Below are 14,508 nucleotides of genomic sequence, written 5' to 3' on the forward strand. Positions count from 1 at the left end.
GACCTTTGCTACCTCATTAAATTGGTTTATGGATATATCGTTTTTTAAGCAAGCTGGAGCAGAAGCCCAGCCTTCAATGTGAAGTTTTGGGAGCATGACAGAGAACTTTAACTCGGTATTTGACATAGATTTTCAATCCTGCAGGGATTGAATAATTTTTTACAGTCCAATAATTTTGTACAGTCCCCTAAGGAAGCCAAAAGACAAACCCATGTATAATATATAATGACACACATTTTTTTTCATTGTATGATATAGACCAAAAAACGTTATGCATTCCAAAACACTCAGCCTACTATTATACCTGCATTTGTCACAACAGATCATGTACCCATCATCATGGGTAAAGCCACAAATACATCGTGTGACATCAGTTCCATAGCTTCCATCTTCAGAAGTGCTGATTGTTGTAGCACTTGATGTCTCATCAAAATGCGGAGTAGTAAATATGTTCACTTCATTTTTAATAAGGACAGGAGGCGGAGACGCTGGAGGTGTTGGTGGAGGGCGAGCACCATAGTTGTGATCCTGGATTAAATAATACATACATAGCTGTTATTTCCACTACTTTTGATTTAATTAGCAAATTTTAGTTCACACACAAAAAAACAAAATAAAACAAAAAACTTTTATTGAGCAGCCATTGTGAAAATTGTCCTACAATTCTAGTGCCAGGGGAGTTGTGCATACATTAAAGCACTAGGTTACCTGCTAAGGTGGCTCAGTTGACTTGGCCTATAGTTCCACGATCACGGGATATAGATAATAAAAGTAATCCTGAGGAACAACGTTCTTACTAGGACACATCTGTTATCACTGAACTGATGGTAGATGTCCTTTAAAGCGGTTGTATGGTCCCTGAACCTCCAAAACAAACTCCTGGGTGTGACAAATACACCCTCTACACCATCTACTACAATACCTTCCACTAAAATAAATATTGTGGTAATTGCGATTTTTACAAAGAATTACCTCTTTTTCCTGGAGGCAGGAACAGAGGAAGCAAGATGGCCACCGCACTCTGCATTGAGACTACAAGTCCCATGATGCTTCACTCCCACCAGAATGCACAACACAGCAGCGATTGGCTGCTAGAGCTCTGGGCTTGTGTTGTAGAGGAGGCGGAGGCGGGCACTGTCCATACAAGGAAGGAAGCTGCACAGAGAATTACACTGTGTGCAGCACATATGCAGGCACAGATGATGAAGACTGCCTACCACGCATTCGCGGCCAGAGTTGGGGACTGTGAAGTTGTCGTTTCCCAGGAGATGAGGTAGTATAAACAAAAGCTGACCTTATAACTTCAGATTTCATTACCTGTAAATGTACCTAAATCACTGATAACATTGAATTCATATATGGAGTTACTTTTGTTTGTCTGCAACATGCAGGGCAAAGTCTGCCACCTTACAACCCCTTTAAGGGCTTAAAGAGGAAAAGTGAATATTTAATTAAACAATCTACATATATTACCTACCGCATATGGCAAGCCAATATAACTGTGCGAATGGTGAGAACTGCTGGTATATATCTGGTGTGGATAACTGTTTGACTTTTCAACTACAACAGGGCTTGCTTCTACGGATTCTGGCCTAAATGAAGGAAATAAAATATTACTTTACAACACTCAAAAAAAATCCATACACCACGAACCACTTAGGAAACAAAAAGGAAAGAGTTGAATTTTACTTACTCTGAGCCTGCAGCCATGTCTACGTATGGAGTTTCTGCTGTCTCAACCCGCAAAGGGATCACTATGCTCATGACGTTCGCTTCTGATAAATACGATTACTATGGAGTCCTCTGCATCGGGATCCAAAACACTGGGGCATGCCAGCCACAGTGCTCATTGCAAACATCTAAGTGCATCCACAAACCCTAAATGAATTCAAAAAAGAACTTATGTTATCTTAATAAAATTACTCCATAATTATTTTTTAAATAAATGTGCTTCTGAAGAGTGGAATTATTTCTTGTTATATTTAATTCTTAATTGAATACATAAAGATTACATAGTAAAAAAACACTTTATAGAAACAAAAGTGAATTTAGAGGGATATTCCAGTTTTAAGATTCATTCATCTTTTGTAAAGATTATCACAAACTTTTTCAACAGTTGTTTAAAATGTTGCGTACACATCTTTATATCATGGTAATATCCAATGTCAGTCATGCAAGTTAGACACAGTAAAGTTGTCATGAGTTAATTTTGATGCCATATGATTTATCACATGACAAACCTCATGTTTAGATCTGTTCTTGTAGGCAATGAATAAACAGAACTGATACCTGTGCAGACATGAGTCAATTGAACTGAAAACTGTATGATTTACCATTCTGTAAAAAAATACACTGGTATTTATATTCAAAACTCAGCCATTTACAGCCAAGATAAGATCAGGATGAAAAGGGAAAAATAAATAAAATATACACTTTAAGCTATAAACTGGCTTCGTCCTGAAGATATTAAGGCTCAGCCCCATTTTTTGGATTCTGACTTGCGTCGCTTTATATGGTTATAACTTTTGAACACTGTTACTTATCAAAGCGATTATGAGATTGTTTTTCCTCACATGTTGTACTTCCTTTTAGTGGAAATTTTGGCTGATAAAACTTATGAACTAAAGAAAAAAAACAAATTTAAAATTTTTTTTTCCATTTTGAAATTTGAAAATCACGCTTTCAGGCAGATCAATTTACCACCTCAATAAGTTGCTGAATAACATTTCCCATATGTTGACTTTACATTTTCATAAATTTTTTAAATGTCTGGATAATTTATTTTGATGTCACGTGGCTTACAAATCGATTATCGGTTTTCAGAATTGACTATTTTGGGGATAATTACTGTTTTGAATTAAATTTTTACATATTTAACATTTAAAAAAACCCCATATAATCAACCCATTTTCAAACTATCAGAAAAAACTTTTAGGAAGATTGTTAACCCCTTGAGATCTTCAAAGTATTAAATCAAAATGGAGATTAAATTTAGAATAGGGAAATTTTGGCGGTTATACGTTCATTTACCCCTACAGTTTACACATTTTCAAAAGATAATAGGAGAAATTGCATGCAAGATGAGTTTTCTCTTGAGTAAAGAGATCCCCTCACATGTGGCCATTACTTGTTTTATGGGCGCACAAAGAGACACAGAAGGGAAGGAGCTCCTGCAAATGCCAGGATTTTAGTTTCATCATCGGCCCCTTTTGTAGGCTATAACATTTTAGCTTTTTTGTTATTTTTTTTGCAGGATGAAATGCTTTTTCCAGTGTAACCATTTAAGGGTTGGTATCCCCCTTTGTAGAAAAGCACGTACTGGATTTTCTACTATGTTCATCGCCGTCTCCCAAGTGGCATAACATTTTTACTTTTTTTTGCTACAGAGCTGGTTGAGGGCTTGTTTTTTGCAGGACATGTTGCACTTTGCAACCGTATCATTAGGTATTAGGTTTTTTGCTCACTTTTTTTGTGGGATTAAATAGGTAAAGATCATTATTTTTGGCGGGTTTTAAACCAACATTTCCTAAAGGTCTGTTTTATGTTTTTATGATTTTTTGAAATGGCAGGATAATTCATTTTGATGTTGCGCGTCTTACAAATCGAACATCTGGTTTTCCGTATTTTCGAGGAGTTTTCAGAATTGACTTGTTTTTAATGAAATTTGAAATACAGGCGGTCCCCTTCTTAAGAACACCAGACTTACAGAAATGTTGCTAATTTACGGTACTCTAGCCCTAGACTGCAATGATCAACTGTAACAGTTATCAAAGGTGTCTGCAATTAAGATTTATTATTAATCCTGGTTCTTATAAAAACAAAATATTGTTACAATAATAAAGTATGCAGTTCCGACTTACATACAAATTCAACTACAGAATCTTGTACATAACCTGGGGACTGCCTGTATACAGTATTAGAAAACCACTATATCAATCCATTTTCAATTCTTCACCCCAGAAACGGCTTAAAGCATAACTGTAAATTTATAAAGGGTTTGATCCGTGTGAGGGGGGTGGGGTGATGCAGGTCTCGGAGCGAATTATGTGTTGTGGAGAGTGTGGGGGGTGGGTGGTGGTGACTGAACCATTCTTTTTAATGAGGGGAGGTCTGTGTGAGGAGGGGGTAGCAGATGTGGGGGTCTACATGAGTGAGTAGGAAGATACGACAGTGGTGGGCAGTATTATAGTAGTTATATTCTTGTACATAGGGGGCAGTAGTATAGTAGTGATATTCCTGTACATAGGAGGCAGAATTATAGTACAGGCTGTTACATACAAGATAGATTCTGTAGGTTTGTTCTTAAGTTGAATTTGTATGTAAGTCGGAACTGTATATTTTATAATTGTAACCCAGGCCAAAATTATTCGTGGTCTCTGTGACAATTGGATTGTCAATTGTCATAAGAACCAGGATTAACAATACAGCTTAATTGCAGACACTTTTAATAATAGTTACAGCTGTTTATTGTAGCCTAGGGCTACAGTACAGTAAATTACGAACATACAGAGGTCCGTTTGTAACTAGGGGTCGTCTGTAAGTTGGGTGTTCTTAACCAGGGGACTGCCTGTAGTTATATCCTTGTACCTAGTGGACAGTATTATAGTAGTTATATTCTTATCTGTACAGCACACAAAGTGGGAGAGCGGAGAAGCAGAGCGAGACCTAGAAAGTTCTGTAGAATCACAGACTGGGATTATAGGGACTGGTAGGGAACAGGGAGATCTTGTACCTCACTATTCTGTGAGGAGACATCTGTATCCACAGTCTTGAACACATCCAGCACTGCTACATACTCAGAGCGAGCTCTGTCACATGACCTCCTCCCCAACAAACTACAGAGGCTTATCAGCACAGGCAAAGGAAGCAGCCATTACAGCATTGAGGTAAACTTAGGGGTATAGCAAAGAAACCACTGGACATAGGTAACAAAGATGATACACAAAGTTGCATTACCTCCTAAGAGATATTGATTTGTGGGGGGAAAAAAGATTTACAGGTTACCCTTTAAACAGTGTCTTTAAAGGTATTTATCTTCCATAAATCAAAAGCTCTTGGGATGTAAAAAAATTTGCCCATTATCTTTGTTACCTTTATTCTTTTTAACCAAATTGTATTTATATACACAATACAAAAATATCAACACCTGAAAAAAGTGTGTTCTCTATGCAAACAAATAGACATACTGTAATATGGGCATAACCTAATACATCATATATAACATATTTACATTAAAATGTAAATCAAAATGAAGGAATTATAAAGGTTTACTTTTTTAAAGGCAATTCACTTCCTGCTTGTACCAATTTTCTGTTAAAGTTTCTACCCCCTCAGATTACCTTATTACTGCAATAGCTGCTTCCTCTCCATATGCTGACAAGTCATATGAATCCATGCTTTGTTTACACTATGTTTCATAGTGCGAGTCAGTTTCATAGGAGGGGAGGAGCTGCTGCTCCCTCCTCAGAGGAGAAGGTCATGTGTCAGTGTATGTAGCAGAGATGGATGTGTCCAAGAATGTGGATACAGATGTCTTCTGCACAGAATAGTGAGGTACAAAGTCTCCCTGTTCCATATCAGTGCCTCCAACCCAGTCTGTGATTCTACAGAACTGTCTCTCGCTGCACCTCATGCTGCTCCATTCCCCCACCTGGTCATCATCACTTTGTGCACTGTGTAGATGAGCTATTAACCCTTAGTGCTCACACAGCACAGGCTATAGACTTACTGTACTAATGATTTCTACCACTTATTACATTTTCCCTGCTCCTCCGTGTGATGGGAGCTGCCAGGCTGTTGCCATATGCATCCTGTATGTCCACTGTACAGTGGATTTACTTGTGGGAAACTAAATTAATTGAATGCTAAATTACTTTGATAGAGAACATAAGGAATCATGGGATCTGTGGGCAAGCTAACTTGCCTCAGCTTGAGGGTATAGAAGAGCGTTTCTCAACCTGGGGGTCGAACGACCAAAACACAGGGGTCGCGATCCTATTACGTTTTTGCCGCGATTCGTGGCAAAAACGGAGTATAACATGTGTGATAACTCACTGCTTGCTGTATAGAGGGGAAGTCATCATTACATGACCCTCTGGATCCTCCTCTATACAGACTCCTGCGGAACAGGACTGCAGTGCTCACTGTGAGTAGAACCTGAAGCAGCAGGGGGGGGGGGGGGGGACACACACACCAAAACTGGCGGCAGGAGGGAAAGCACTAGATCTGGGGGCAAGAGGGGGGCACAACAACTGGGGCAGCAAATGGAGGAACCAAAACTGGGGGGGGGGGTGGAGTGGGAAAGTATAATAAGAGTTATATTCTTGTACATAGGGGCAGTATTATAGGAGTTATATTCTTGTACATATTGGGCAGTATTATAGGAGTTATATTCTTGTACATATTGGGCAGTATTATAGGAGTTATATTCTTGTACATAGGGGGCAGTATTATAGGAGTTATATTCTTGTACATAGGGGGCAGTATTATAGTAGTTATATTCTTGTACATAGGGGGCAGTATTATAGGAGTTATATTCTTGTACATAGGGAGCAGGATTATAGTCATTATAGTCTTGTACATGGTTTGGGGTCACCGTAACATAAGGAACTGTATTGCGGGGTCACAGCATTAGAAAGGTTGAGAACCACTGGCAGAGACTGACAGATTTTAGTTTCTGCCTATTTCACCTCTAGTGAGAAATATTTTTAACACTTTCAGAACAGAAAATGCATCGGCACACACTATGACACACCGCCAGGCATAACCAGTTTTATATTTTGACAGATTGGGACTTAGGGATGTGGTGATACCCAACAGTATTATGTTTTGTTTTTTTTTTAATTGTATGTTCTATGGAAAGGTGGACGATTTGAACTCTATAGAACAGGGGTAGGGAACCTATGGCTCGGGAGCCAGATATGGCTCTTTTGTTGGCTGCATCTGGCTCTCAGACAGATCTGTAATAAATAGTGAGGGTTGCTGTGTGTCTGTTAGACTGATTAGTGGACACAGGCAGCGATGTTACCAGTGCCTACGTCCTTTGTATGACCCAGGTGCCATCGCTGTCATCGTCTAAGCCTGGGTCAAAGATAAGAGCATGGGTGCAATGAGGAGCTGGCTGCAGGGAGCGCTGGTAAGTGAATATTCATTTATTTTTGCTGTGACTCCCTATCTACTGTGGAGCATGTGCTGTGGCTACCTATTTACTGGGAAGCATATGCTGTGGCTACTTATATACTGAGAGTATGTGCTGGTGCTACCTATCTACTGGGGGTATGTGCTGGGTCTACTTATATACTGGGAGGCATGTGCTGTGATTACCTATCTCCTAGGAAGCATGTGCTATGGCTACCTAAATACTGGGGGGCATGTGCTGTGGCTACCTATATACTGGGGGGCATGTGCTGTGGCTACCTATTTACTGGGGGGCATGTGCTGTGGCTACCTATTTACTTGGGGGCATGTGCTGTGGCTACCTATTTACTTGGGGGCATGTGCTGTGGCTACCTATTTACTTGGGGGCATGTGCTGTGGCTACCTATCTACTGGGGGTATGTGCTGGGGCTAGCTATCTACTGGAAGGCATGTGCTGGGATTACCTATCTACTGGGAGGCATGTGGTGGGTTTGGAGAAGTGAGCCCCCGCGGACGATGATGTAAGCAGACACATGGGACCAGAATCTAAGTGGCACGTGGTCTTCACCAGAGCCCGCTGAAAAATCAGGATGGTCTTGTTGCAGCGTGGTACCACCAGGTCGTTCCACAGGCGCAACTTGTCCACGGTGGCAGCAAAGGTCGAGGTACAGGATCACTTGGCAGTCTTGTGGTCAGGGACAGACAGAAGGTCAAAGCAGGCAGCAATGATGCGAGGTCAGGGACGGAGCAAGAGGTCAGGGCTGGCAGCGAAGGAGCAGAATCAGGAACAGGTCCGGGGTCACAACGGGAGGTCAACACTTGGGAAGGAAACACTGTGGAAAGCTTCCTCATAGGCATGAAGCACTAAGATCCGGCTGGGAATGCTAGGAGCCTGCAGTCTTTATAGGAACTCGGGAATTGGGTAGCGCCAATTAGCGGTGCGCTGGCCCTCTAAATTTGCGAGTGCCGGCACGGGGAGAGGTGAGTGAGCTCGGAAAGGGATGCGGCCACGGAGAGGAGCACAGGTGTGCCTGTGATCCGAGATGTAGATCGCAGGGGCACTCGTGACACTGGGACTACCTATCTACTGGGGGGCATGTGCATATTGTACGGCTCTTACGGAATAACATTTTAAAATATGTGGCGTTTATGGCTCTCTCAGCTAAAAAGGTCCCTGACCCCTGCTATAGAACCATATATTCATAGACCTTATAGGGTACTTTACTCGTTTCTGCCATCTATGGCAATACTACAGTAATACAGTAGATGGCAGTATTGGAGGGGATCCAATACTAAGGCTGCAACAGATCTCTCCTAATGACAGGTCCTGGAGTCAAGTACAGACTCTTGGCTGTCATAGAAACGGGGAACAACGATTCTCCCAGGATGGGAACACCCATGTCCCGCCAGGGATTTAAATGCCACTGGCAACTTTGCAACAGGTATTTAAAAGGTTAACATTTTAACACACATGTTTTGGCACAATGTGTTTCCAGTTAATTAAAAACTTTGTGCAACTGCCCTATGTTAATACCTCTCTAGGCCATGTGAACATCGGTTTTGATGCCACAAAGCTGGTTAACAAAAGATATTATCTAGAAGGTGTTAAGCGGCTTCATAACCTACTGATTGTCGTTTATTATTTCAATTTCAGTTGACAGGATCCGTGTAAAATGTCACCATATACAGCATATATGATGATGATATAATATATATATAGGTAGTCCCCGAGTTACATACACGATTGGTTCCGTAGTTTTGTTCTTAAGTTGAATATGTATTCAAGACCGAACTGTATATTTTATAATTGTAAGCCCAGCCATTTTTTTTTTTTGGTCTCTGTCACAATTTGATTTTAAAAATATTGTGTTGTCATAAGAACCAGGATTAACAATAAAGCTTAATTGCAGACAGCTTTGATATCTGTTAAAGAGTTTATTGTAGCCAGAGGGTAAAATACAAACATCCAGAGGTCCGTTTGTAACTAGGGGTAGTCTATAAGTAAGGGAGTGTGTGTTATATCTAGATACGTCTGCTAACAGAGGGAGGACGATTTTCTGCGGCTCGGAACTTGTTGATAATCGCAGTTGAAAAATATTTATCTACTTTGATAAGACTTAAAATTTTTTTGTAATAATAAAGTTTCAATTAAAAAAAAAAAAAAGGGAGTGTGTGTGTTAGATATACATTTATTTCTACCATCTGGGAGGATCAGTTTACTTGTGTAAACCTTCTCAAGCTGTTCTCAAGTTGTAATACAACTAAGAAAAATATCCTCTCACTCACAGATAGCTGTTCGCCCTCATAGATTCTGCTTACATCACAAATGTGTTGGGCCAAACTACTATATCCTATTCAACAAACAGGTGATAGCAATTGATAAGTAGGAATCCAACATTTATATGGATGTCAAAAACATGGCCTGAACTGCTAAATAGTAAGAAAGCATAAGGAGGAGTAGATGGTAGAGGCTGGCAGAGCAGGACACACCCACTCTGATGCCATGGATGTAAGTGACACATTTTTTAGCTAAAAGAAAGGAGTCAGTTACTAGGGCTTTATAGGAATCTGTAACTAGCTGTATATGTGAAAAAGTAGTGACAGGTTCCCTTTAGGGCGCGTTCACACGTTCCGCTAGCGCTGCGTTCATAATGCGACGCTAGCGCACAGGGGGCGGAGTTTGGGGCGATCGCATATGCGTTTCCAGAGAAACGCATGCGATCGGGTTATTAATCGCATGCGTTTCCTGGGAAACGCATATGCGTTTGGCCCGAGCCCCGCCCGCTGCAATAACGGAACGTGTGAACGCGCCCTCAAAGTGTGCCATGTGACGTGCAATGACTGGACGGTTACCGCCATTCGCCAAAAGCCAGCAGGACATGGGACGTCAAAGGAAGTTCCAAGTTCGGCAGCCCAAGGCTAACATAACATGGGTGACCCAATTACGGTCTTATACTTCGTTAAAGTATGCTAGTACCCAACCCCTTTTAGGAGGTTTTTCCACCATATATTATATATTAGGTGACAAGTGCATATTTCCCTGCCTGATTATTGAAAGGGCAGTATGATGCAAATGCAAATGTAAAATGTATTAACTCTTTAAAAAGTGAATAAAGCCAGATTAAAGACATTTGGACGCTGCCAATAATCCCAATTTTTGACAAAAGGGAGGATCAGAACCTGCCTAAGTTGCCATGCGATGCAGAGTTATTATCCTGCTCTTTGTAGATTGCCAGCATCCCTGGGAACCCAAGAAAGGTGAGCAGTCTTAAGAAAAAAAAAAACAAAAACTTTTTTCATGGAATTTTGGCACCTGAGGGCGTGTTCACACATTGTGCTTTGGTTGCGTTTTCAAACCTAATACTACAGTTGAGGAGAGGTGATTTGCAATTACATTACTGTTAACACTTGTTTTTACAAATAAAAGGCATCGTAAACACATGAGTTTTGTTAACGCATGGGTTGACATCACGTTCGCAAATGTAAATAGTAATACAATAAGGCAATTCACCTTTCCACAGCTGTTGTAATGCGTTATAAACGCAATGAAAACACAACCAAAGCGCAAAGTGTGCACGCGCCCACAGGAGTTTTTCTTTGGAGTCTCTTTGTTGGCAAAGGGTTGCAGTGTAGCACAACAAGAAAAGTTTCCCCTTCTCCTCTGTGTCTGTGGACAGGCTCCTCAGATATATATAAATATTACAATCATTTTGTTTCTCAGATGGGATTTTGACTCAGGACCCTGGGTATCAGAGTCAAGAATAGTGTAGCCACACGCTCACCTGTGTATTAGGATGTGGATTTTCTTAGGTGTCAGAAACTGGCACAAAATACAAATATATGGCGATATAGCAGTATTCAGTGTCAGTAATGAAGCAGACTGTTTAGTATTGAAAGGCATCTTAGATACAGTGTAAGTGCTGAGAGGAGACTGTCCACTAACATAGTAGGGAGCATTTCCTGCTGTGTCAGAGAGAACCTCCATGTCAACAAAGAGGGTGAAAACTTTTCTTTCTGCCAGAGAACCTGTACAAATTCAGTTTCACTTAAATATATGCCTATAACTCACAAATTTAAGTGGCCTACCATGTTATAATATTATACAGAGTAATACAAACACCTCTATTTAAAGAAGTGTCTGGCCAAGAAAAATAATAGGCAATCGTTATTAAAAAAAACTCAAAAAACAAAAAAACATATGGCAGCCCCCAACTCCCTATCCCAACCACCTTTCATCTGGTCCCTTCTAGAAATACACGAAAAAGCCAAGTCAGCCAATCGTTGCAGCAGACTTTTCTTAGCAATTTCTGTCTGCAAAATCCAGGAAGAAAAACCCAACTGAGGCCCAGTAAGAGAGGAGAGGAAAAAGGGGGAGGGAAGAAGAAGAAGAAAAAAAAAAAAAACCAGTGCAGTAAGGATTGCTTCTTTTATTTGTTAACCAGCTCCAAATCATCTCCCCAATATTTTATTTACCAGAAATCTGGATAAATAGCCTTTTTTTTTGTTTTAAATCCTGGCTTCTCCAATTTATTCTTTGTTAATGAGCAATGGCAGTCAGCAGCAGCTACCAATGGTCTCTAAATCTAATAGATCCAACAAATATGTGAATTACAATCACAGTCGAATTCAGTGGGAACCCACATTGCTGCAATTCATCCACAGAAGGAGGTCTTAAGAATGGGATACCATATTAGACAAAATCTCCTATAAATAGTAAAAGCCAAAAAACCTATGCTCCTGCAGAAACTAGCTAGTTGTACCAGTTAGATCCAGGGACTGAGTAAGCCAATGTACAAAATGAGAAAACAAAAAACAACGTTTATGTAATGAAATCCAGTGTGCTATACTACAATACCTAGTTTAAAAGAAAAAAAAAACATTAAAGGAAACCAGAGGAACATCAATATAAAAAAACACCACAAGTGTGAACAGAGGACTATTAAGACCTAAAATGTTACATGATGTCAAAACTGACACTAACAGGCCATTAAACTGGACAGCAACAAAAACTAAAAATATAAGGAAGTGAGAAAAATTCACATCATAAGGACATTGCATAAGAACAGTAAAGTATAAGGTTGTTCAGATGACAATGGGTTAATCCAGAGCAGGAAGACAATATACACAGGAGTATCCACCATGCACTCCCTCATCACCGCCCCCTTGCCTTCACAGCAGAGGAACCTACAGAAATCCTGCTAAGCTTTACAGCCCTCAATTTCAAGTTGAAACAACTAGTTCTAGGGGGGAAAACTGTTGATTTCACACAAGAAGGGTCAAGAATAGACAAAATATGTTCTTAAATCACTGAGCACTCAGAATCTTACAATATCACCAAGCATTATTTTACAGTCTTCAAAGCCACTATGTCATATGTGCCACAATAATACTGATTATTTACACACAATCCTCTTCCCTTCATCCACATGTGTGTGTTGCAGGCACATGAACTGCATGGGGTGTGGAGAATCCGAGATGATTAGATTACATCGGCCAGGGGACGCCATTTTTAGTCTCTCCAAAGGACAAAAGAGGGAGATACCAACAAGCAATGATTTCTGTTGCCACGTAAACTCTTTATTCCTTATAAGTTTACTTATACACTTAAAATGCCACAATCAGTAGGTGGAATGGATACTTTAGTCAGGATTATTTAGAATAAGGGAGAGAGGGGGGGGGGTGGCAGGTTATGTCAGAAAACAACCTGATTAATGTTCCTTTGCATATTATGGAGGAACAATGTATGCATGCTTGACAGAGGAGAGGCACACATGCATCACATTATTTATACCCAACCTGCATCTTACTGTAGAGTGAAGGGAAGCATGGTACCCCTTCCTTTGTGTGATAGTGTTGTGTCTGAGCTGGCCTGGCTTATACACACAGGATCGCTTGTTCCTCCCCCAATCCATGTCTGCAGCCTGTGAGCAGAAAGCCCTGGAAAGACCTACAGCTTTGCAGAGGATGTACACACCAGTCCTTCTGAGCAGCAGATCCATGTTTTCCTTTTATGTACACAACATAATCTGCCTACAGTGTCTGTAATATTCAAGCCAGGATCACTTAATGCCTGCTATCTGTAGATATGTGACATTGCTTTCTTCATTTACATACAAAAAAATATATAGGGTGTACATGAACTACAAAAGCACCTATTGGCTTAAAGAAATGCTGCTTCAAGAAACATTTTCTGCTAAAGAAACCATATACCTCTACATTCACTTCCACTACCAAGATAAAAAATGCATCCATTATTATCCCACATTAACAATGTATGAAGCTGCAATACAATCACAAAAATGACCTCAAACCTTTTTGCAGAAGCGAAATGCAACAAATTCTTCAAAGATCTCCAGGAAGAGGCCTTGAATACAAACAATTAAAGCACATAAGAAAAAGGAAAGAGCAGGGTTAATCCTGAAGATTCTTGAAGGGACAAGGTAGGTTAATACTAGTAACACAGAAGGCACCGAGTCAGCCCACCCCCTTCTATCACTGCCAAATTCAGCTGTGTTGACCATAAAACCCGCCATATTTATCCATCCTGACCCTTTCTAGAAGGCTGAAGCACATAGTCGCCTGTGCATGTAAAGAACACGCTTATATGCATCAAGCAAGCTCTTCACACCCACCTCACTATTTACCTCACACACTCACGACAGACCTGCTAGAAGCGTCCAGGGGCTGCGAATAAAGAAAAGTAGGAGAAAATGTCACAAATGGCTTACCTCCAACGTGCCAAAGCCAGGAAACAGGACAGCGTAAACGTAAATACACACCCGAAACGGGTGATGTGAAGGGCGGCTAGAGTTAGCTGTGGTTCCTACTACTACAGGCGATCACTCCCAGCAGCTTGTGGGGTGACAGGAAAAGCGACGTCAGTAGAAGCCCTGGGGACCGTTAGCAAGATGTGCGGAACTGACTGAAAGCTACAGGAATAAAGGTGCACTGCCCTGACTGAAATCCTGCAAATATCCGCCCGGGAAAAGAGGTAAAAACGCTGTTCGCAGTGTCCAAGCTGACTGCAGCCCCAATGTGTACAAACCCCGCTCCTCCCGTGTCTCAGCCTACGCTGGCTCTATGTCACTGCCTCTCTCTGGAAAATGGCGTCGGATATTCGCACGGGGTTTCCTAACCCTGCTGCCACGGACTCAATACAAGACTGTTGCGGGTGTGGAGGGCCTAGCAGCGTCCATGCCCACAAGCAAAATGGCGAGATACGCATAGAAGCAAACACCATTTTACTTGTGGGCATCAGATTCACTTCCCATAGCGCAACGCCCTCTTCACGTTCGCATTGCATAAAGTCAAGCGTGCATGCCCTATTATGTAATGGCGGAGCCGTGGGCTTTTACATGTGTGAAAAAAATT

General features: G+C 40.9%; 1 protein-coding gene across 1 annotated transcript in view; it reads right to left on the reverse strand.

The window, feature by feature from the left end:
- Positions 1-14,417, reverse strand: part of KMT2E (lysine methyltransferase 2E (inactive)) — a 54,585-nt gene extending 40,168 nt beyond the window's left edge. Inside the window, exons 1-4 of the mRNA XM_072147204.1 lie at positions 13,866-14,417; positions 1,694-1,878; positions 1,478-1,592; positions 305-528 (exon numbers count right to left, since the gene is read on the reverse strand). Of these exons, the coding sequence (XP_072003305.1) occupies positions 305-528; positions 1,478-1,592; positions 1,694-1,764 (410 nt within the window). The 5' untranslated portion in view covers positions 1,765-1,878; positions 13,866-14,417. The remainder of the gene's footprint in view (positions 1-304; positions 529-1,477; positions 1,593-1,693; positions 1,879-13,865) is intronic.
- Positions 14,418-14,508: the final 91 nt, after the last annotated feature.

The sequence above is a fragment of the Engystomops pustulosus genome, chromosome 4, assembly GCF_040894005.1.
Source record: "Engystomops pustulosus chromosome 4, aEngPut4.maternal, whole genome shotgun sequence".
NCBI lineage: Eukaryota > Metazoa > Chordata > Amphibia > Anura > Leptodactylidae > Engystomops > Engystomops pustulosus.